The sequence below is a fragment of the Callithrix jacchus genome, chromosome X (genome assembly GCF_049354715.1).
Source record: "Callithrix jacchus isolate 240 chromosome X, calJac240_pri, whole genome shotgun sequence".
NCBI lineage: Eukaryota > Metazoa > Chordata > Mammalia > Primates > Cebidae > Callithrix > Callithrix jacchus.
Genome location: NC_133524.1, coordinates 133,028,769 through 133,053,122, shown reverse-complemented (window position 1 = coordinate 133,053,122; position 24,354 = coordinate 133,028,769). Strand labels below are relative to the sequence as shown.

At 40.3% G+C, this 24,354-nt stretch overlaps 1 protein-coding gene across 11 annotated transcripts in view; it reads left to right on the top strand.

The window, feature by feature from the left end:
* Nucleotides 1–7,753: 7,753 nt before the first annotated feature.
* Nucleotides 7,754–24,354, top strand: part of MAP7D3 (MAP7 domain containing 3) — a 33,316-nt gene continuing 16,715 nt past the window's right edge. For 4 of the 11 annotated variants that reach the window (XR_013531773.1, XM_008989965.5, XM_008989966.5 and 1 more), the window contains exons 1-6: nt 7,754–8,020; nt 13,118–13,198; nt 14,605–14,768; nt 17,727–17,844; nt 18,533–18,640; nt 22,391–22,486. Coding sequence is in view for 10 of the 11 variants with exons in the window: in XM_008989965.5 (XP_008988213.1) it covers nt 7,954–8,020; nt 13,118–13,198; nt 14,605–14,768; nt 17,727–17,844; nt 18,533–18,640; nt 22,391–22,486 (634 nt within the window). In the remaining variant the exon portion in view is untranslated. The remainder of the gene's footprint in view (nt 8,021–13,117; nt 13,199–14,604; nt 14,769–17,726; nt 17,845–18,532; nt 18,641–22,390; nt 22,487–24,354) is intronic. The other 7 variants (XM_078364114.1, XM_078364116.1, XM_008989964.4 and 4 more) reach the window with 3 other exon arrangements.

Below are 24,354 nucleotides of genomic sequence, written 5' to 3'. Positions count from 1 at the left end.
ATCAACACTCAAAGCAAGAAACCATTCCCTCTGCCATGGAAACATCTGAGTTTGCAGCATTAAAAACTGGGGGCTGAATGCAGTGGATGAGGGGACATGATCTACTCTGAATCTGACCAATTTTCCCTGGGAAACATCTCTCTCGGTTTATAGAAGAGTTTCTTCTGCATCTCACTTCCTGTGTGTAATCTGGAGGTTTTTATGTCTCCCTCATTCATCTAGCTAGCTCATTTTTAAATGTAGTTGGCTTTGTGTGTGTACTGTCCTTTATGGGGAAATGGCTAGAAAATTGTGTGTGCAGTGTGTTGTATCAGACTCTGTCACAGGACATTGTGATACAAAATGCCATCAGGCATCCTTGCTGCACTCCCTATAAGTGACAAACATGACCACCCCCACCTGTCTGTATTGTGATGCACTTCCCTGCCTTGTCATGCTCGCTGGTAACATCATGGTGATACCTTGGCTTTCAATGTGCCCCAGGGCAAAGCATCTGCCTGCTCTGAGATATATATACATATATATAAAGTATCCACAATGAATGTACACAATACTAGATCTGTATTAGAATCTCTAATACTTCCCTTTATCAAAGTGTAATAGTATTAAATATTCAGCTGTAACTAACATCACATAAGACGTTATTCAGTATACTTTCTTAGAAATGGATGTCATACAAATAATAACATATAGAATCAGAAACTCTGGGAATGGGGCCCAGAAATCTATATTAACTTCTCTTTTCTTCTCATTTTTTTTCCATCTGGATTTTTATCAATTTTTAGCTCTATTAGAAATTCCAAAGTGTCTTTAAAGGGTATCCCTTGATACTTTCTGCTTTTTGGCATCCTCTGAAGCTTCCCTTATATTGCAGGCCTGTATTTGGAATGAGGAGGCACAGCCCATGTTTGCTGTACTTTATTTGAAGCCAAGAAAATAAATGAGGACATTTTCTTGCCCTTTAATAATTTTAAGTCTAGACCTTTTCAACACTGGGGTGGCCATCCAAAATATTTTCATCTCTTCCTCCTTTGGTACCCAGGGGGCTTCTAGTACTCTTTTCATTTATTCAATAAATATTATTTACAGGATAAACCGCATAATAAATGTGGCACATCTTCTTTTACACACGTATTTTGAAATCAGTCCCAAATACTCAGCATTTATTGACTCTTCTGAGCCTTTCCAGAAGGAAGCCTGTTTAAGAGGAGTCATATCTATCTCCATTTCAAGATACACATTAAACACCCATTTTCTTTTTTTTAAATCTGTATAACTTTAAGGGGTACAAGTGCAGTTTTATTTTTTGGCTATATTGTGTAGTGGTGACGTATCTGGGCTTTTATTGTAACCATCACCTAAACACCCATTTTCAATGTTTCAGTCGATTTCATTGGAGGCTTAAGAGGCAGCTGAACCAACACTCAGGTTAGGAGATGTAGTTGTGGGAGACCTTACCAATTAGAAAGTGCATCTTTCAAAAGTCCCAGTAGCCAGAGTGTGAGGATTGCCTCAAGGAAGAAGTGGAAGGCAAGGGTGAGGAATTAAGAGGGCATGAGGGCTTGTCAACTGGAAATTGGGAGGAGCCAGGTGCAGTGACTCACACCTGTAATCCCAGAAACTTGGGAGGCCAAGGCAGGTAGATCATTTGAGGTTAGGAGTTTGAGACCAGCCTGAGCAACATGGTGAAACCCAGTCTCTACGAAAAATACAAAAAAAATCAGCTGGATGTGGTGGCGCATGCCTGTAAGTCCCAGCTACTCAGGAGCCTGAGGCAGGACGATCACCTGAACTCAGGAGGCAGAGGTTGCAGTGAGCCATGATCACACCACTGCACTCCAGCCTGGGCAATAGAGTGAGACTCTGTCTCAGAAAATAAAGGGAAAAGAAATTGGGAGGCCCAATGGAAGGAGGATGAGCTCTGCAGTCAGATATATATGGGCTTGAATCTTCACTCTGTGACTTCCTAGCTGCACTAACTTTGGGCAGGCTAGCTAACCTCCCTGGGCCTGCTTCCTCATCTGTAAAATGAGGATGGGAATAGAAGTGAGTTCATAAAGTTGTGGTGAAGATTACATGAAGTAATCCATGTCAAGCCTTTTACACTGGCCCTCCCATTGAGTAGGCAATCAGCAAATGATGGCTCTTAATATCAACCAGGAAGTTTCCATGGCTTACCTACTACTCCAAGCAGATTGCCCCCACTGCCACACCATTCCTCTCTGAGGTTTGTCTACATTCCCACTTGGGAGGGATATGGCAGTGGGAGCCTCTTTCCTTTCCTCAGAAGTTCACTGCCCCCTGCCTGGTGAGCTCAGGCAAAGGAAATCAGCCTCTCTACCCTAGGGAAAACCTAAAAGGAGATGGCACAGAGCAGCCTGCTGAAATTAGACAGTGGGGTCACCCTGGTCCTCTGTGCCACAGGAAGGAGGGGGTACTGAAGCATCAGTTGCAGTGGGCAGTGCTGCAGCAGAAATTCCAGAGCTGAGAAGGCTGCCATCAGCCAAGTGAGACATGACCAGGCCCTGAGGTAAGTCTGTAACTTAGGAGGAAAGAAAGTGCAGAAGTGGGAAAAGGAAGGAAAATGTGAATAGATTTGGCAAGAGATGAGTCCAGAAGGAAACATCACTCTTCCTGGGCATCACAGTCAAGCTACAACAGATGCAGGGCAAGAGTGAGCGATGAGAGGAGAAAGAACGAAAAACCAGAGCCTTGTCTCAACTGTGTATATGACAAGGAATCTAACAGGTAGTTCCAGATGGAGAGAAAACGCCATCACATAGCTGGTAAGCTTAAAACTCATGGTACAGAGCTGTGGTGGTGGCAGTTCGCATGCAAATTAGCTAGACTTGGTAAGCTCACTAAATGTTTATTATATGTAAATTAAATTTTTAAAAAACTTCATCTTTTAATAGAAACAAATGTGACAATTCCTAGACCTATTATGACTGTGGTTTCTGAATGTTTTTCCTGATGGTATAAGGTTTAAGGGGAAAAAATAGCTAGAAGGAAGAAAAAGTGAGCAGGATTCCAATTCTTTTCTGCTCGCTGGGGAACACATGCTTTCCAAATACCGGGAGGAAAGGAGAGGAGAAGAGAGGAGAGGAGCCACCTGGGTTCTTTCTCAGCTCTGAGTCTGTTTTGGCTCCAGAATACACTCCACTTTCCCCAAGCTGATAGCTTTCAGTTCCAATATTTTTTTCTCAGAAATGCACAATCTCGTGAGAGCTCCTTGGTGAGCTTCTGTAGCCCCAAGGAAACATCTAAAGGGACGCTGATATAAGTCATTAGTTTAGAATCAATGAGATTGGGGGCCCCAGAGGGCAGGACTTCCTTCTGTATGTATTTGTCCCCATACAGACAGTCACAGAATAGGTGGTTAATAAAAGATTAATTGAATAATTTGCCTACTAAATTATTTTGTTTTATCTCTTGTTTTTCTTTTTTGAGACGGAGTTTCTCTCTTATTGCCCAGGCTGGAGTGCAATGGTGCCATCTAGGCTCACCACAACCTCTGCCTCCCAGGTTCAAGTGATTCTCCTGCCTCGGCCTCCTGAGTAACTAGGATTACAGGGGTGTGCCACCACGCCCAGCTGATTTTTTTTTTTTTTTTTTTTTTTTAGTAGAGATGGGGTTTCACCACATTGGCCAGGCTGGTCTTGAACTTCTGAAATCAGGTGATCAGCCCGCCTCAGCCTCCCAAAGTGCTGGGATTACAGGTGTGAGCCACCACACCCAGGCATTTTTTAAAAAAAACTTTTAATGTAGTCATCATTTAAAAATAGATTTTACAGTAAGATCCAGATTTCCAGCTTATTTTGAAAAATGGGAATATCTGGCCACAGATGGGCCCACCTCCCCACTCAGCGACCATGTGCTGGAATTATGGCGTGGTTACTCGGTTTTAGAGGTGGTTCCCACAGTCCCCATCTCAGGCCCAGGATACGTGCTAATTCTTCCACAAAGACTTCTCTGATCACCCCAAACAGGACTGATTTCTCATCCCTCTCAGCCCTTGGAACCCATTTCAATTACTCACCTAAATCCTCTACATGCTGCCTGTACATGGGTATTTCTGGATGTCTTGTCTCCCCTCTTCCTCCTACACCCTGGCTGGAATGAGGCCTTCTGAGGCTCTACACACTGAAAAGATTAGCAGGGTGCCTCCGCATATGTAATTCCCAATCAAATTTTATTTTTCAAAGTGACAGTGTTTACAAACAAGTTAAGGACAAACTTCTAGATTGAAAAAAATTTCTTGGCTGGGTGCAGTAGCTCACACCTGTAATCCCAGCACTCTAGGAAGCCAAGCAGGGTGGATTATTTGACCTCAGGAGTTGGAGATTAGCCCGGGCAACATGACAAAACCCCGTCTCTACTAAAAATACAAAAATTAGCCTGGTGTCGGGGTGCACTCTTGTAATCCCAGCTACTTGGGAGGCTGAGGCAGGAGAATTGCTTGAACCTAGGAGGTGGAGGGTGCAGTGAGCCAGGATCACACCAATGCACTCCAGCCTGGGCAACAGAATAAGACTCCATCTCAAAAAAGGAAGAAAAAATCTCTATTTTCTTCTAATGAAGAACAACTTCTTATTTTGAAAAACCCCAAATCAAATCTTTACCCCTACATTCTTCAACATCTTTTTCTCTTTTATTTTTTAAGATGAAGTCTTATTCTGCTCTCAGGGTGGAGTAGTGGGTGATCTCGGCTCACTGCAACCTCCACCACCAGGTTCAAGAGATTTTCTTCCCTTAGCCTCCTGAGTAGCTGGAATTACAGGCATGCGTCACCACACCCAGGCAATTTTTGGGGTTTTGTTTTGTGGGTTTTTTGTTTGTTTGGTTTTGTTTTTTTTTTTTGAGACGGAGTTTCGCTGTTGTTACCCAGACTGGAGTGCAATGGCACGATCTCGGCTCACCGCAACCTCCGCCTTCTGGGTTCAAGCAATTCTCCTGCCTCAGCCTCCCGAGTACCTGGGACTACAGGCGCGCACCACCATGCCCAGCTAATTTTTTGTATTTTTAGTAGAGACGGGGTTTCACCATGTTGACCAGGATGGTCTTGATCTCTTGACCTCGTAATCCACCCGCCTCGGCCTCCCAAAGTGCTAAGATTATAGGCGTGAGCCACCGCGCCCGGCCGATTTTTGTTTGTTTGTTTTTTGTTTTTTGTATTGGTGGGGTTTCGCCATGTTGGCCAGGCTGATCTGGAACTCCTGAGCCCAAGCAATCTACCTGCCTTGGCCTCCCAAAGTGCTGGGATTACAGGCGTGAGTATTTATTTCTTAAGAAGAAGTGCATTTTCCTAGGTGACCACAACATCATTCATACAAGAAAATTCACACCCAAGAAATTTGACCTGGATACAATATCATGTACCATAGAGTTCATATTCAAGTTTTCTAATTGTGCCAGTAATGTATGCCCTTTAAAACTTCTTTTAAAAATCAGAGTTCTAATCAAGGATCATACATTGCATGTGGTCCCTTTTTTTTTCTTTTTCTTTCTTCTTCTTTCTTTCTTTATTTTTTTAGACGAGTCTTGCTCTGTCACCAGGCTGGAATGCAGTGGCATAATCGCGGCTCACTGCAATTTCAGCCTCCCGGGTTCAAGCGATTCCACTGCCTCAGCCTCCCAAGTAACTGAGACTACAGGCGTGCGCCACCACGCCCAGCTAATTTTTTGTACTTTAGTAGCGATGGGGGTTTCACCATGTTGGCCAGCATGATCTCCATCTCCTGACCTCATGATCTGCTGGCCTCGGCTCCCAAAGAACTGGGATTACAGGCATGTCTGTGATCTGGAACACTTCCCCAATTTTTGTTGTTAGTCTTTCATGACACTAAAATTTTGAAGCATCGGGGCCAGTGTTTTGTAGACTATCCCACAGTCTCTACCTCTGTCTGAATGTTTCTTCATTATTATTACATTTAGGTTCAACATTTTTGTGAGAAACTACAAAGCTGATGTGGTTTGCTAAATTTTCTGTTGGTGGAGTTCCAGATACTGTCACGAAAGCTGAAAATGTGTTTGTGTATGTGTGTGTACTTTGTGGGCACCTTAATAATATGTGTGTTGTATTAATAATCTTGGCTACCATCCTGGATATCATGCAAAGCATTAGCCGGGTGTCAGAGTGCATGCCTGTAATCCAGCTACTCGGGAGGCTGAGGCAGGAGAATTTACTTATAAGCAGGGCTTCAGGAATTATAATGTCAAACTGTTTATTTTCCCCGCTAGTTGGTTTTTTGTTTTTTGGTTGTTTGTTTTGTTTTGTTTTGGAGACAGAGTCTCTCTCTGTTGCCCAGGCTGGAGAGCAGTGGCATGATCTCAGCTCACTGCCACCTCCACCTCCCAAGTTCAAGTGATGCTCCTGCCTCAGCCTCTCGAGTAGCTGGAATTACAGATGCCCGCATGACGCCCAGCTAATTTTTGTGTTATTAGTAGAGACAGGGTTTCTCAGTGTTGGCCAGGCTGGTCTTGAACTCCTGACCTCAGATGATCCGTCCGCCTCAGCCTCCCAAAGTGCTGGGATTACAGGCATGAGCCAAGGCATCCGGCCTCACACTAGTATTAATCTACTGTCATTGCAAACACTTATTGACCACGTTATAATTTTTGTTGAATCTGTAGGTGTAACATAATGTCTTTTTCCTTTGTTTGTTTTTTGTTTTGGTTTGGTTTTGAGACAGAGTCTCTGTCGCCAGGCTGGAATGCAGTGGTGCCATGTTGGCTCACCACAACCTCTGCCTCCCTGGTTCAAGCGATTCTCAAGTCTCAGCCTCTCGAGTAGCTGGGATTACAGGTGCCCACCACTGCACCCAGCTAATTTTTTGTATTTTTAGTAGAGATGGGGTTTCACCATGTTGGCCAGGCTGTTCTTAAACTCCTGACCTCAAATGATCCACCCACCTCAGCCTCCCAAAATGCTGGGATTACAGGCATGAGCCACCGCACCTGGACCTATATTACATATTATATTACATATATTACATATTAATACATGTAACATGCTGTTATTGCTAATATATGTAATATATGGTATTATTAGCTTCTTCCATTTTATAGCTCCCATGTCATTTGGAGACTCATTGGGCTCGCCAAGGTGCCCATCTCACAAGTGGTCCTGCCCCCTTTGGGGATGTCCTGCACCACACTTAATGGCCCCGACCATAAACTGCGTCCCTATAACCGTGTCACCACACACATGCTCATAACAGTGGTGACTCCACCTCGTACGGGCAAGTGCCCATGAACTGAAGTCTGCCCCTTAAGTGTCAGGCCAATTATGGTTTTCCTTGTGAATCGGAAAAACATTCTGCGACCCGGTAGTGTCTCCCAAAATCCGAAGAGATTGATGCCAATGAGTCCCCTGCCTCTCTTTAGAGACTCACAGACATCTTAAAGATATTTCACCCAACTTTTAGACCTATGTGTCATGATTTATTCTGCAACAATTAAAGGAAGTCTACTCATGACGGGGCCCCTAGCACCTGAAAGCAACCCTGCCACTCCCAACCTCTCCCTGGGCTTCTTCCCCCAACTTGAGTCTTTCTTTGTATAGTGTTTCAAGGACTAACTAGTAAACTCATGATACAAGCGCATCCAGGAGGCGAGCCATAAATGCTCCATGAATGAACGAATAAGGAAGGACTGTTACTGCGTTGCTAGGCAAAGGGAAGGAACGTTGGGGGGGCCAATCTAGGTGCTGATTGGCTAGTCCCCACAATGCAGTAGGCGTAGAGCACGAGGCAGTCGTGGCCCAGCTGGTGAGGAGGAGGGACACAGGAAGCAATCCTGCCTCGTTTGGTGGTCCAAGGCGAGCGCGGTGGCCCTTTGGGCCCCGCCCCGCCCCGCCCACCGGCAGCCGGGCCAAGGCCCCAGCGGAGGTCCCGCGGACGCCTGCGCAATGTATCCTTACTGCCACCGCTGCCTCCGATTCCGACTCCAGCAATGGCGGACCGCTCCGCCGCCGGCGCTGGCGGCAGCACATCCTTGAGGGAGATGCCGGCACGGAAGGGTGAGCTGGCGGGTGGCTCCCGGGGGTGGCTCGGTCCTGCGTGGGAGGCGGGGCTCCCGCAGACCCTGCGTGGGAGGCGGGGCTGTCGGAGCGGCGCAGCGGGCACCACAAAACTTTTCCCTGGAGTCGCCTGGCGCTATCCTGTCCTCCCCTCACCCCCGCCGGAGTCCCCTGGGATGGGACAGGGAGTAGCCCTGGGCCTGGGGCGGGGGCGGGGGGGTCCAAAAGGTAGGCTTGGGTCCCACGCCAACGGTTGAACCGCCGCTGTCAACAGTCTAAGCCCCGCGGGCACGGCGCGAGGAAACTCACCGGCTCTGCTTCGACGCGCGGGGCGGGGGTGGGCTGGAACCCGGACCTTGCGGACAGCCCCGAGCCCTGACTGCCCATGAGGGGCGGTGGCCGCCCTCTCAACGGCCCCAACGGACGCGGCGCTGCCCGGGGTGTGCGGGCGCCCGCCGGGACTCCGCGCGCCGGCGCCTCCCCCGCGTCCAGGCTGCCCTTCCAGGCACGGAAAGTTTGAGTGATCCCCCAGCCCAGGACGTGGGCGAGGTTAGGCGCTTTGACTGTGGCAGTCCTCGCCTCTCCCAAAGGCCTACCTCCTGCACCCTCCAGGTCAACGTCCAGGAGGAAGCGGGGTGAGGGCAGGGATGTTTAAAAGTTGCTTTAAAAGATGAAACTTGGCTCTTTGCATCTCCTGATTTGCCTGCTGTAGCACATGACTTCGACAAGATGTCACCTTCCACAGTACATCTTGCAGTCCCTAGGCTGAACTGAACGAGGATCAGCATTTCAGAGTGCTTTTCCCTCAATGGGTCCCAGCGCCAAAAAGTTTTTCCCTCCTCGAAAACCGTTAATCTTACACAATTTGACAGCGAATTGCTTGGTCCAGGAGACTGCTCCACTACCTGAGATAGGATTTCTTCCTTGCAGAAGGTTGCTTTTAGCTTGTTACACTAGTTCCCTCTGCTTTGAGTGCAAATCAAACGATTTTATTAATTTTAATCGATTTTTTAGGGTTTTTCTTTGCATTTGTAATTAAAAAGTTAGATTGTCTGAGATTGGGAAGCTGTATGTTACTTGAGAACACTTTGAATCAGCTCTCCAAAGACTGTCAGAAGCATATACTACATACACTTTTACCATTCATTAGGGAGAAGCGAATCTTCCTTCTGTGTCTAAATTTATGGTTCACCTAGAAAGAGTCTTCAATAAATTGTGTTGCTTATTGGTACCTGGGACTCTCTGACACTGGTTTATTTCAGTGATTTAGATTAACCAGCCTTACTCCAATGTGAAAGAGCTGTGGACCGAATAACCCCCTAAAAGCATTTGGATACCAGATGTTAGAAAGTGTTTTAAAATTATATATAGGGCAGATACTTGAATTCACAGCATTTCAAACCAAAAACTTAAAAGCCGTGCAAAAGGCTTAACCCAAGACTCTGGTTTAAATCCTTGCTTCCCATTTCATGTTAGGAATTGGAAATATCACATGTTAGACTTTCTTTCACAGAGCACCAACTTGACCAGAACCGCCCTTTAGATCTCAGCGTTTTCCTTAAGGGGTCACGGAGACAGATGTTTTTGCTAAAGTGTTTTCATGTTCTGCTGGGAGCCTGGCAGCAAGAGTTAAAACTGTCTTGAACACATAACATATAGCTGCACAGTACAGTACACATTTATTTTATACATTTATGTATGTATGCATTAAGAGATCCACTTATTTAAATAGATGTTATGTATAAAGCGTAAATATGCATGTATTGAGTTATGTTTTCTGCGCATAGCACTGTGCTGAGGTTATAGCATACCAAATATTTATTTTAACAAACACATGTGTTTCTTAGTTTCATGCAGAATTGTTTTAAAATAATTTATTTGAATATTTCAACCAGCTGAGCATAAGAAACTTGCCACTGACTTATCACCTTTCCTTTTCTAGTTTTCTAAATTCACAAATGTTTCTCAGTTTAGAATAACTTATTCAAAGAATAATTTCTACCTATGCAGAAAAAGTTACCGAGATTGACAGCCAGATTATCATACAATTTTAGAGTTGGAGAAACCTTAAGATTATCTTGTCTGGCATCCAGAGTCCCAGCTGTAAAATCCTGGGGCACTTCTACCACTTGAATATGCACTCTAATGAGGAGCTTAATATTTTTCCAAGTAGCCATTCCATTGTAAACAGCTCTAAATAGTAGAAAATTGTCTGCAATTTTCTCTTCAAGACACGCTATTGTTGGTTTGAACTTGGAGGTCTTCTGGAAGTCTCAGCCCTATGACTTTGGCTTTTGCTATTCAAGACGAAATTCTGTGATTCTGCCTGATTTTTATGGTTCTCTGATAGCAGATTTCTTTTGCTGTTATTTTCTCTTAATATTTTAGAATAAAGTTGCTTTGAAATTTACAGTTAAGTTCTGGTTTCACCACTTACTACCTGTGTGATCTGAGAAAGTTATGTTTAGCTTCAGTTTTCTCAACTGTAAAAATAAATGGGGGGAAATAGTTATGACTATAGGATTGTTATAAGAATTACATTAAGTAATACAAGTGAACTTTGTAAATGGTGAACTGATGTATAATAATGTGTTATGAAAGTTTTTAGAAAAGTACCATAGATGCATATTGGTACTTTTCTTAGTAATAAACTACACATTTTCTTAATCTACAGGCAAAATATAACTTTTACTTTAATTTTGGATTTAGAATTAGTATAAGGACTACAGAAATACCTTGCTGTTACTTTTAACTGAATATTAATTCCCTCATTCATTAAAATGCATGTTAAGTAAATTCTTTCATTCAATGAAGCTGTGTAAATTGTTGACCCTATTATATCCAGACATAAAGGCATTATCCCATTGGCTGGACATTTTAAATCATTTTTAAAGCCTGTCCTTTCTGTTAATGTATTTCTTACCAGTAGGAATTTGGATGCAAAGGACTAAAAGTCAGATTTGATACTACTACCACATTAACCTTTATAGGATTTGGTTCATTATTCTCATCACAGCTACTTCTAAGGTTATTTCTGTTTAATAAGATTTTTAATTAATCTGGTAAAAATGTACTTTTTTGAGACAGGGTCTCTCTTGACCGGACTGGCATATAGTGGCATGCTAATGGCTCACTGCAGCCTCAAACTCTTGGGCTCAGCCTCCTGAATAGCTGAGACTGTAGGTGTGCACCACCACACCCAGCTAATTTTTGTATTTTTGTAGAGATGGGGGTTTGCCATGTTACCCAGGCTGATCTCTAACTCTTAACCTGAAGTGATCCACTTGCCTTGGTCTCCCAAAGTGCTGGGATTTCAGGCATGAACCACCACACTGGGCCAAAAATGTACATGATGGGAGAAATTGTCAGCTAAATAGTGTCAAATACAGACTATCCTTAGGACTTCTAAGCAGGAGAACTGAATGTGTAAAAACAATATTACAAGATACTTTGTTTTCTCTGCACTCACATAAAAATGTTGTAAAGTGGATGTATAGGAGGATCTGTAGACTAAGAAGTTTTGTTAATATACTAGTGCTCAAATTCTGAAGATAATTGTGGTCCCTGGAATTGCCAGTAGTTAAATTATTAAGGAAGCTGAGAAGAGTCTAATCTTCAAATTAAGCTACGTCATACATTATCTGGGCTGTTAGGCCTCTGGTGTAAAAAAAAAAAGTCATTTTTCTCTTTGGAAATAGTGATCCTTATGGCAGCAATTGTGATGTCCCTTTCAAGGTTATGCTGTAAAATAACTCCCTCAGTAGCAATTAACATCTCAGAGTTCATTCATTTTATAAGTGCAAGGACAGCCCCTCTATTCCCTCAGTTATTTTAACTGCCCATCTTCAACTGTTATATTTTTATTAATATATAGAAACCAAACTTGTATGCAGCATCACAGGGGCTTACTTCCTGTGCTTTTCTACAAGGGTGGAACACAGTTAGTTTTCAGTGTTATTCTCCGTACTCTTTCTGAAGATACTCAGTATTGTAGGGCATTTTAGATACAGCCATATGTGGAATTAAAGGCCTCAGGGATTCCTCTTACTTTTCCTCATACTGTGCTTTCCTAATCTTACACTTCACTCTTATTGAAGTTTATCACTTTTTCTGCCTGTTTACACGTTTGTTTGCACATTGTATAATTTATATTTGTTTGCTTGACATCAACCTAGAATGATACCATCTCACTGGAGATTCAAAAGAATAGTTATTTTAACAACTGGCAATTGTTAAAAGCTTTATTCTGATGCACACTGAAGGTGGAGAAATAACTATTCTTTTGAATCTCCACACCCAGAGACTGGTGGTGGGGAGCGGGCAGGGAGGCATTGCTGATTTTTTTAAAGTGATTTAGATGACTCCAATGTGCAATCAGGGTAGAAAGCCCCTAATTTAGGTAATTTATAAATGTACCCCTTAACATTGGTTTGGCCTGATCTCTTAGTATTTCACTGTTAACACTTTGCTTCAAAATTCAGATGCATATATTCTTAACCTGATATCTTCTAAATTTCCAATTTATGGTGAAACTTAATTTTTCCAATTCCTTGCCAGCTCAGTTTTTCTAACACTTGGTGTAATGTCTTGTCTGAGACATTTTTGAAATCTATTAATCATTGGCTCCTACTCATCCACAAGCTTGTTCTGCCGCTGCCACTAGCAATTATCTTTATGTCTACAAATACCCTGGCCATCATAGTCAACACTTTAAATTCTTTGTTAAAGTATAGTTGAAGGTCATAGGCATTCAATATATCTTTGTTGTTGACCCAGATGAAATCGGTCATGATTTATAGAAGTGATCCTATCCTTTATCATCAGACACGGTTGGCTGTTGTTTGCTGACCCCTGTGTTAGCTATGCATATTCTTAATATCTAATCCCTTTATCTCCCTGTGTTTTAGTTGCTGCAATGCACCAGATTTCAGAAAAGCGGAAACAAGTTGTGATTAGTAGCATATCATCTCATTCCTCAAGTATAAGATCGACATTTAAACCAGGTGTAATTTCTCTGATGCTTTGATAGATGTCAAAGTGTCGTATCTTTAAAATTTGATATCCTATTAATATCTAACTATATTCTTTTTTTTTTAGTAATCTATAGATCTATACTTAAAAATGATGAAAAACGAAGATTAGCAGGAGAGAGACGGAAAGAGAAAAAAAGACAGCAAGGTGGTATATTTTAGACCTTTTTCAAAAATAAAAATGAATTTTATGTTATATACTGCGAAGTGTTTTTAACTTCTCCTCATTTGTTTATATGATAGATTATGATTTTTTTTTTTTTTTTATGAGACAGAGTTTCGCTCTTGTTACCCAGGCTGGAGTGCAATGGCGCGATCTCGGCTCACCGCAACCTCCGCCTCCTGGGTTCAGGCAATTCTCCTGCCTCAGCCTCCTGAGTAGCTGGGATTACAGGCATGCACCACCGTGCCCAGCTAATTTTTTATATTTTTAGTAGAGACGGGGTTTCACCATGTTGACCAGGACGGTCTCGATCTCTTGACCTCGTGATCCACCCGCCTCGGCCTCCCAAAGTGCTGGGATTACAGGCGTGAGCCACTGCACCTGGCCATGATTTTTATATTATGTATTATTTTGGGTTAAATCCTTTTACTAAATCAGGTAAGGGAGGCCCATGAAAATTCTTAGTCAATCAGATGCACCCGTGGGGGACTCTGAATAGTTAGCTAATTATACACACACACACACACACACACACACTGTACACACACACACAAAGCAGTGAGGAATTAATTCTGCAGGTGCTAGTGGCTGAATCCAGTATTCGAAAATTCTTTAACTAAATCGTTTAATTTTTGAAGGAGTAGTTTATCTAAGTTCTGATTTTCTGAAAACTAAAGTCTGAAAATTTCTTCAATGTTTGTAAAGATAATCAGAATAAGATTTCAGTAAAAGTGATTCTAAAAATGAAAATAAGTTGCCAATAACCCTAACATAAATAAGATGAAAAGCATGTTACCAACTTATAAAAAGATTATCCTTTTAGATCCTAATTTATACAGAGTCACCCTTCAGAAGCATTTAGTGACAGAAAATTTTAATATAGGAAAAATTGTGCTCTCCTATAATATGGTACATAGCTAAGTCCGTTAATGCAAAACTGGCATGTTTAATATGGTCTGCATAGATGAGGACTTTGAAAGAAGTTTCTTAGTAGAAGGAAACAAAACATATATCCTAGCCATGTGGTTTTTAAAAAGTTTTATTTTAATATACAGCATATTAATATGGTGGGGTTTGACTTTAACTCCAATCAGCAGAAATATCACATGAAAGAAAATATTTTTTCTTAATTTGGAATTGTAGTTTGCACAGGATGAGAGACAATCCAGTTCTCTAGAAATTAAATGAATACTCAGTGAAAATGGTTCTTCAGTGGCTACCTCTGTTCACTTTATAATAAATCTTTAGTTACTAGCACAGACTAGCACAGATTGTGTTATTTTAAGAAAGAGAATGAGATATGTTAACTTTTTCCTTCTGTGTGTGTAACGTGGAAAACCTAAATATTTTCTTGGTTCTTACGCATTGAAAATGTGTTCGGAATATTTCAGCCAATAAGGAGACACAGCTACTTGAAAAAGAAAGACAGACCAAGCTCCGATGCCAGCAGCAGACGGAGGTAAAAATGAGAAAGTACAGGGAGCGACAAGAGAAAGATGAACGAAGGAGAAGAGCTGCAGAAGAAAAAAGACACCAGAAGGATGAAGCGTTAAAGGTACATAATTTTACAGCCTGTGCGTGAGAAGATAGACTGTGTTGCCTGAGTCTGGAATGTTTTCTTAGGCCTTCTCTGCAGTACTGGCCCTGTAGAAAGGGAACCAATCCCAGCTCGCTCTTCCTCGCTTCCTCTTCTCCTCAGTATAACAAGCTCTTACTCCTCTCCTGGTAAGATCCCAGGACCTTAGAACCACTAGCCCAGGGAAGGAGGAGCCTTGCAAATCCAGGAATAAAGCCCTATCCACCTTCAGGACTTGGCATATGAGGAAGCTGTGGCCTGGGGTTTATTCTGAGTGGCTCTGTTGTCTCATTGCCTACAGAATAACGGCAGACCCCACTGTCTGACCCTCCCAACATGCCCTCATCTGACCCATGGTTCACACTGCTTTAAGAGTGTGACTCCCCAGCCAAATCAGGGCACTTGCTCTCCCTTTCAGCATTCCTGGCTCCCTCTGGTGTGCACTCATACTCTCTCCCTCTCCACCCTCTGCCCCCATATTCCTCACTTTCCCTTTCCTGGCAGGGACCCTCTGGACAGTGGTTCAGAGTCAGCATCCTTGCTCTTGTTTTGTGGGACTGCCCCTCTCTTTTCCTTTCTGGATTCTCTTTTGCTGTCTTCGGCACTCTGTTGGGATGAGTCTGTGGCTTTGTTATGCCCTCTCTTTTTCACTTCTTTCCCTTTTCAGTTTGTCTTTTGTTTATACTGGACATCTGGCTACCTGTCTCATTCTGTGATTCTCTCTGACACCAAATTTTTCTCTTGCAGGTCATTTCACTACTTGATTTGGAGTATGCTTGACTGCTTCTGAATCTAGCGCGGTCTCTCTCACCGTTCTCTATCTTCCCAATGTTCTCACTTTCTCTTTATTCCAGGGATTCTTAAGTGTCCCTGAATAAACCTTAGTCTGTCTTTGGGTCTCTATCTGACTCTGGCCATTTTCTGCCTGAGGCAGCTTGCTTTTCTTTCTTCTGTCTTTGTCGTAGCTTCTGTTTTTCCCCATCTTTGGACTCTCTGTCTGCCATTCTTTCAGTGTGTTCTATTTTTATTTGCCTCTCTTATTTTCTGTCACTCTAATATTTGCATTTCTTTTTCTCTCCTTTTCTTTTTGGTTCCATTTCTTCCACGAAGAAGCTTCTTGTCTTCCTCTGTGGTACTCACTTTCCTCCCTCCTCATCCATACTGTTGCTCTTGTACGTGCTTCCTCTCCAGCCCTGCACCCTATCTGGAGAGCTTCCTGATTCCAGAACACCTCTTATGCCACTTCTTCCCCATACATGGTGTACTATCTGTCTTTCTAAACCTTTTTCTGTGGTTTATGCTCTGTTTCATGTTCCACTATTTGGTAGACTCATTCCGAATTTCTGTCATTTTCCATCATCTTCTGTGAAACATCTCCTTATTTTACTTATCTGTGGTGAAGAGATGAAGGCCAGAGAGAGAGAGAGTATGAACTAAGTAAAGATAGTTTGAGAACCGAAGGAGGTGAAATATAAACTGTGTGTAGAGTGAGGGGGAGTGCATGGAGGAGAGAGTCCCAGGGACTGAGACCAAAAAATAAAGACTATCTTATAGAAAGACGAAGCTGCCAGAAAGAACAGAGAAGAGAGTGCAGCAAAATGACACTGCAGACAGAAAGGGAGCCACAGACATGGCAGGAGAAGGGGCAAAAGAAAACCCCAGAGAGCTAGTGTGGGGGAGTCCCAGACAACACAGGGCATGTGCACTGTAAGTAGGCTACATATAGCAAAAGAGGAATTCTGGAGAGCAGAAAAAAAAAAGACTCAGTGGTGCTGAGGACGGATAAGTGTGGACAGGAGGTGTATATGAGATGGGATAGGAACTTCCATGTGAGTCCTGGGTGGCCACAGTGTGAGAAGGGACCTGGATGAGAGCACAGTAGGTAATGCCTTTAGAAACAGTGGAATAGAATCAGAAATAGTTTAATAATACAAGATTAATCTTTGGTTTTAGTCTATTATAGTTTCAGGGTTTCTAAGTAATTCAGAACAACTGCCTTTCTGTTAGATAATATAATTTTCAAATATTACCATTAGATCAACTTTATTTTAAGAATTGCAGTTGCTTTTCTTCTCAGAAGGTATGGCTGCTCTCCATTTTCCTAGTAGGTTTATCTTTGCCCTTGGTAGAAACAGTAGAGGCTTTGTAAGGATGATGTTTGCTGTGAAATGGTTGTTGATAGGGAAGAATAGAAAACCTCTGGCCCTAAAAGTTGATTTGCTTACCTGAGTTCATGGTATGGTACAGTACAAGGATGAGAAATATTTGAGAGAAGCGCTCACTTCTGGAAGTGGAGTTGTTTTGCTGCAGCATGGCATTGATTTTGTATAGTGTCTTGACCACTTTAAGTTAAAGTTGAGGTCAAGACAAATACATTAATTATCTTTTTTGAAACTTTATTTTTATTAACACCAGAATTTAAGCTGTTACAGATGAGAGTATAATAGGTGATTCTCGTATAAATTTAACTTATATGTGTGCTGATTTTTTCCCCTGCCTCGTTCCACAAAGAATTCAGGTGACTTAAAAATGCATACCACACCAGATGATAAAATAAATGGTTGAGGGAATCAAGCAGAGGGGAAAATTAAGGTAGGCAATTAAAACATATAGTATGATTAGCATACACAAAAGCATACCAATCAGTTTTTGTACAGTTGCTAGAAATAGGCTACAAACTTGGTTCTAAATTTCCTAATGATACAAGCAAGGAGGAAGGCATGGTCATTTTCTCAATGCAGGGTCCATAAGATAAAAAAAATGAGTTACTTAGGAGAAGCACTGGTATTGATTGATAGCTGAGGCATGTCTCCAATTATTTTAAACTTTTACCTGATACAGAAATTTGGTGATGGTTTATTTTATAAACCACACAACAAAATTATACTGACTAATATAATGAATATGTAAAAATATGTGGGCATTTACTTTAAATAGGAGCAATTTAGAGCCATTCTTCAACGAACATTGGAAAGAAGGAGACTTACTAATGAATATCAACAAAAAAGATGGTCATGGGGAGTCTCTGCCATGGTGAATTCTGAGAACAAAACTGGTAATTAATGCATCTGTTAAATTTTAAGTTCATTTATGTTCTTGATTAAACACTGGCTATGAATAGAAGCTTGCATTACAGCAAGGTTTTAGTCTTTGTATCCTAAACAAAAATACTATAAATGGTAAATTTAAATTTGTGTCATTTGCCATTGTAAAAGAAACAGGTGACATTTTATAGTAGCTTTTATTTAGCTCAGTATACCTACAGTCTTATGGAAACTTATAATCAGCAGAAAAATGATGAATTGGTGAATAATAACTAAGCTTTACACAGCTTATTGAATACATATTTTAAAAAATAAGTCTGCCTTATCTATTATTGATTCAGTGTAAATTTTCCTATGTGTTCATAATTCTACATAATTTCAAAAAACAAAAGCAAAATGTATACAGTTTAGAAGGATTGGCCAGGTACCGTGGCTCATGCCTGTAATCCCAGCACTTTGGGAGGCCAAGGCCAGCATATCACTTGAGGTCAGGAGTTTGAGACCAACCTGGCCAACATGGTGAAACCCCTGTCTCTACTTAAAAAAAAAAAAAAAGGAATGACGGGTAGTGAATATTTTGAACTTCAGTAATGTAAGTCTGTGCTCCATAGAACTATATCATGAAAACTCATTTGGTTTCAGTTAATGATGCTTTCCTCCTTGAAATGTGATTACAGTAAGTGTTATGTCTTTTCTCAGCCAATAAACGATCTCTATCTACTGAAAAACTTGAAAAAGGACCTTCTTTTGCTCTTAACAGACAAATTCCTTTGACATCTGAAGTCCTTGAAACTTGCTTTGCCAAAAGTAAGTAGTTATTTTATGTATTCTACTGAATTTCCATTTAATGAAATTAGTTTATAATTTTACAGTACCACCTATTCGAATTGTGGAACATTTAGGTTTATTTCAGAATACCATGTTGTTTTACAGCAGAAAGAGAGAGATAGTCATACTTATTTTTTTTTTTTTTTTTGAGACAGAGTCTTACTTTGCTGCCCAGGCTAGAGTGCAGTGGCGGCTCACTGCAACCACTGCCTCCTAGGCTCAAGCAATTCTTGTGCCTCAGCCTCCCGAGTAGCTGGGATTACAGGCATGCACCACCCCGCCCAGCTAATTTTTGTAATTTTGGTAGAGACAGGGTTTCACCATGTGGGCCAGGCTGGTCTCAAATTCCTGACCTCAAGTGATCCACCTGCTTTGACCTCCCAAAGTGCTGGGATTACAGGCGTGAGCCATCATGCTTGGCCTTGTATTTTCATTAATATACTTGTTTCATGATGTTTGTCTTAATCATATCAGATTGGATTATTGAGCCTCAGTAGTGCAAACTGAAACAGACTTTGGCCAAAAGACATTGCCATTAAGTGGCATAATTATTTATTTTAAAAATTCATATTCTAGCCAACCTACAAATGAAATCATGTTTTTTAGGGACTGGTTAGACTAGTTATTCAATTTCCATTAAATATTGTGAATATTACCTCATTTAAGAAAAATAATAGCATATATATATAGCAGTGGACAAGTTGATCTGCATTACATATATCGTGTTTGTTATTCACCATTATCTTAGAAAATTGACAGACAAGTATAATTACCTTCCTTGTTTTGTAGTTAAGACTCCAAGAAATTCAGTGACTTCCATTCTAACATCCTTTTCTATGGTTTATATTTTGGTCATTTTATAGATGGATCATGATAATTAAATTGTACCTTTCATTTATAAGTCAACATTTTCCCCCAAAAGCAAATAAAGTGATAATGATGTTTAATGATAGATGTATTGCCAAGCTCCACTTTATAACTCTTCCTAGTGGCAATACAGAGTTGTTTTAAATATAGCAAAGTTATCTACTATGGATAATTTAAATATCTTTTTGCTCCTGATGTTTGCCCTTTTAATTAGTGTTCCTTATTGAAAGAAAAATCTATACCCGAGTGTGTGTCAATAACCACGTCTGGCTTGTAGCACATGGTGCCTCTCACTGATAATTGAAATGGATTAGGCAACCATACCTTCAATCCAAAAAAAGAGATCCTTTTTCTTTCTAGAGGAAAGAAAGGAATGTTCTTGAGAGGAAAAAGACAGAGCAAACAAATTCCACATCATTCCCTTAAACTTAGCCATTAAAAAAAGATGAAGAAAGACAGCTTTTGTGCCTTATGAATTGAAAAAGGCATAATTATAGTTTGAATTTTAAAATGTTTGTTTTGCATTATTAGGTTTCTCGACAATTTTTGAGCAATGCTGATTGCTATAAAATTCTAGTACAGCAAAAGATTTTGGATATCATTTAAAGTAATTAATTGTAGCAGTAGTTAACCTTATGAAAAAGATTTCCATTTTTGCGTAAAACAATATAGTTTTTAATATGTTTAAAAGTAATTCTAGGGGGAAAGGATTTTTGTTCAAACTGACTTTATGCTATTTGTACTTTTAGGACTCTTAATATTTCAATGATGAACTTGAGAGGTCTTCCATTTTATTGTCAGTCTGAGTATATCACGTTTTCTCTTGTATTGGCCTGAGAAAATTTCATCCATTTACCACCTCCACCCTCAATATGCTTTCCCAAAGCACTTTTATGTGTAGTCTGGGTTCATTTATAGATTAATATGGGGAGATTTTCTCTGTCACCTTGCTTATAATATGGTAAAATTGATTTATTATTCACCAGCTAAATCCTTTAGAAAAATTAGATAACATTAATTGCAATGCCATGTTTATGTACTTTCATTTTAATATATCTTAATTGTTCCACAAGCATTGACTCTGTTTACTATCTAATTGCTTTCAGGAATTAGCAAAGATTTATTTCATAGACAGTTATTACATATTTAATATAATGAGCAAAAGCCTTATTAATGAGACATGTAAAGAGAAGGGACAGATTATGACCTCAAGATAATAATTATTTAAATTGTAATGTGAAAGAGTAATTCCAAATAAAACTTTTAAAATGATTTCTTTATTAGTTTTTAATATAAGAAGGTATGCGTGGAAGATACTTTGTGACATAACTTGCTTACAGGTATAATATATTGCACACTCTGAAATGATGATTTCTAGAAAATAAAATCCATATTGGCAATGTCTTACCTTTAAATTGAAATAAAACCTGGTCAATACAGAGAGATCAATATTTTAAACTCAAATGAAGTTCATAATCTAACCTGTAATATTTTAAATAACCGTCTTAAATCTTGGTTGATTCAAGTAGTCTATTTTTGTGACTACTCATTGCTGATTCATAATAACTGCTCACACCATTTTGTCATTTCTTGCAGTATGCTCGTGAAGGATACTGACTTAATCACATGATCAAACCACCTCTGCAGTTCATGCTGCTCAATCACATTATCAATTCAAGGAATTTTCAGATCGCACTGTGTTGTTAACATGTACTTTCGTTTACAAATCCCCAAAAGAGAAATTATTATTGTCTTTTGAGACAGAGTTTCACTCTTGTTGCCCAGGCTGGAGTGCAATGGCACAATCTCAACTCACTGACCTCCGCCTCCCGGGTTCAAGTAATTCTCCTGCCTCAGCCTCCTGAGTAGCTGGAATTACAGGCATGCACCACCACACCTGACTAATTTTGTGTTTTCAGTAAAGATGGGGTTTCTCCATATTGGTCAGGCTGGTTTTGAACTCCTGACCTCAGGTGATCCACCCACCTTGGCCTCCCAAAGTGCTGTGATTACAGACGTGAGCCACCACACCCGGCTAAGAAATTATTTTTTAAACAGACATTTCTCAGTATTCTGAGCTAGAATATCTTATATGAAATAAAAGTGTCTACACGGAAGCAGATTATTTTTTCTTGGGTTGCTTAATTCATGGCATCTATACCAATGGTCAATATTGATTTTTATTTTAAAAATACTAGTTATAACTATGTAACTTGTAAGGTCCAGGACCTCAGCCTCTGAAAGCCATTTTTTGGCCATGCAGCTGAAGTCAGATGCTAGAGCTATTAATAACATTAAACTTGATATCAAAAGAATGGCTCCGTAGGGTAAAACACTGACAGTCTGTTAAAGCCTGTAAGCTGATACATGTATAACTCAGATAATTCATTTTCCTTATGTTAATAACAAATATCTTTTTATTTAAATGATTGATATTGGAGCTTGGTGTTTTCTTCATTTTGTATTGGTGTGTGCTCATGTATGTGTATACCTGTGTGTATACATATATGTGTTTTTAAAATATATGCATATATAACAAAAAACAGTAGTTATAACTAAAGTATAAATTACTTTTAAGTATTAGGCATGTCTAAAGGGTTGTATGCTTGTAATTTGGGAACTCTGATGTCAGTATCATCATTTTACCTCTTAATTTTTACCATTTTCTAAATAATTGTATTTCATTTCAGATAAAGAATAAACTCACTTTAAGTATGGGGATATAGACTTTCTGCACATTATTTGAAATTAAATCTTATAAGCAAAGTAGAGAAGATAAAAAATATTTGAAAAAGGAATGTCTCACTCCTGAGATAATTAGTAGTTTATGAACACTAATATTTCTTTGTACTTGATCTCTAGGAAAAACCAACAAGGAGAAAAACTTGTCTTTAAATAAAAGAAATACCAAGGCACATTCATCTGCTGATACAGAACAAGTGGAAAAGAAGCCAGGTGGTTAGTTAATTCTAAATACAAATTTTAAGTAGTGATTTAAAAGAGGTATTTTATGTCAACATTGAATTGCTTGAAAAATCATTTCCAAAATTGGAAGCCAAAATATTCCTTCTTAAACTAAAAAAACATGCTTTGATGCCATATCTATTTGGCTAAAGCTAGAACAATCTGTCTATAAATGAGTGTATGTAATTCCTCCCATCATCTGACAGGGGGTGGATAATGCCAGCTGAGGAAATAAATCACAGAATATTGGTATAGATAGCTGTGTATTGGAGGATTTGATTCACTTCCAAGATTTGATTAATTTGGATTTAGAAGTTTAAATTCCCGGCCACATTTTGAACTTCAAAACTTTGCTCTTGCTTCATAGCATTACCCATATACATCCTTTGTGCATATTTTCACTGCTGATTATTCACAGAATTTCACAGTGATTACTAAAGTACTTCTTTATATAAAGTAGGTTTTTTTGTTTTTTTTGTTTGTTTGTTTGTTTGTTTGTTTTTGAGATGGAGTCTCACTCAGTTGCCCAGGCTGGAGTGCAGTGGCGCCATCTCAGTTCACTGCAACCTCTGCCTCCTGGGTTCAAGCAATTCTCCTGCCTCAGCCTCCTGAGTAGCTGGGATTATAAGCACCCACCACCACAACTGGCTAATTTTTGTATTTTTAGTAGAGACAGAGTTTTGCCATGTTGGGTCTCACTCAGTTGCCCAGGCTGGAGCGCAGTGGCGCCATCTCAGTTCACTGCAACCTCTGCCTCCTGGGTTCAAGCAATTCTCCTGCCTCAGCCTCCTGAGTAGCTGGGATTACAAGCACCCCCTACCACACCTGGCTAATTTTTGTGTTTTTAGTAGAGACGGAGTTTTGCCATGTTGGCCAGGGTGGTCTTGAACTCCTGACCTCAGGTGATTTGTCTGCCTCGGCCTCCCAAAAAGTCCTGGGATTACAGGTGTGAGCCACTGCACTGGCCATAAAGTAAAACCTTTCTCTAGCATTTTCCTTTCACGTGTATTTGTTGCTTTTTGTTTCATACCAAAACTCTCCACTTAATTGATTCAGGTCAAATTCTGTTAGAACAAATGTCATTGACACAGGGATCTTTATGAACATGAAGATTTATTGGCGCAAGATATTTACAACAAAATTTACTGTTAATGAAAGAGTTTACTCACTTTCTTGGAGCCCTTGGCAGTGGACTTGACCGTTATGATTTTCAGTGATGTCCATCTGTAGGAATCCTTGTAAAAGTTGTTTTACCATGTGCAACTTTTTTTTCCCAAGTGTGAGTTCCTGTATACACTTCATACCGTGGGGAATGGCTGTGTTTGAATTGTTACCTATACTCCTTCCTTAGAGTTATTTTGGTATGTATGCTGTGGCCTTTCTCCTTTTATTTTGGGAATCTCTTCCTTGAAAGAGCAGTCCAGTCAGATGCCAGTGTTCAATCCTGGTATGTTTTGTGTTGCTGGGAAAGTTGCTATTGAGAGCAGTTTGCATTGCTCTTCCTTGCAATGGAATCCTTTGAATTTGTTTGCATTATATAGCTCATTGCTCATATATCAGTTCTCAAGAGAATAATTTGATCAGTTTTCTGCTCAGCCCAACAAAAGTGTCATTAGCCAAAAGCAGAAGTACTGCTTCATTATCCAGCCCTGAAAAAGATAGTCCGGATAACAGGCATATTGTGGAAAGCCTGATGCTAACACCTGGAGAGGTGTTAGTATTTGCATTTCAAAGCAGGCTTCATTACTGAATTTGTTGTATTTAGACACCAAAATAGCTTGAATCAGTAATTACAAGATTAGTGATTTGACCCAGCGTTTGATGTTGCATATTTATTGTTTGACTTCTAACATGATAGATAG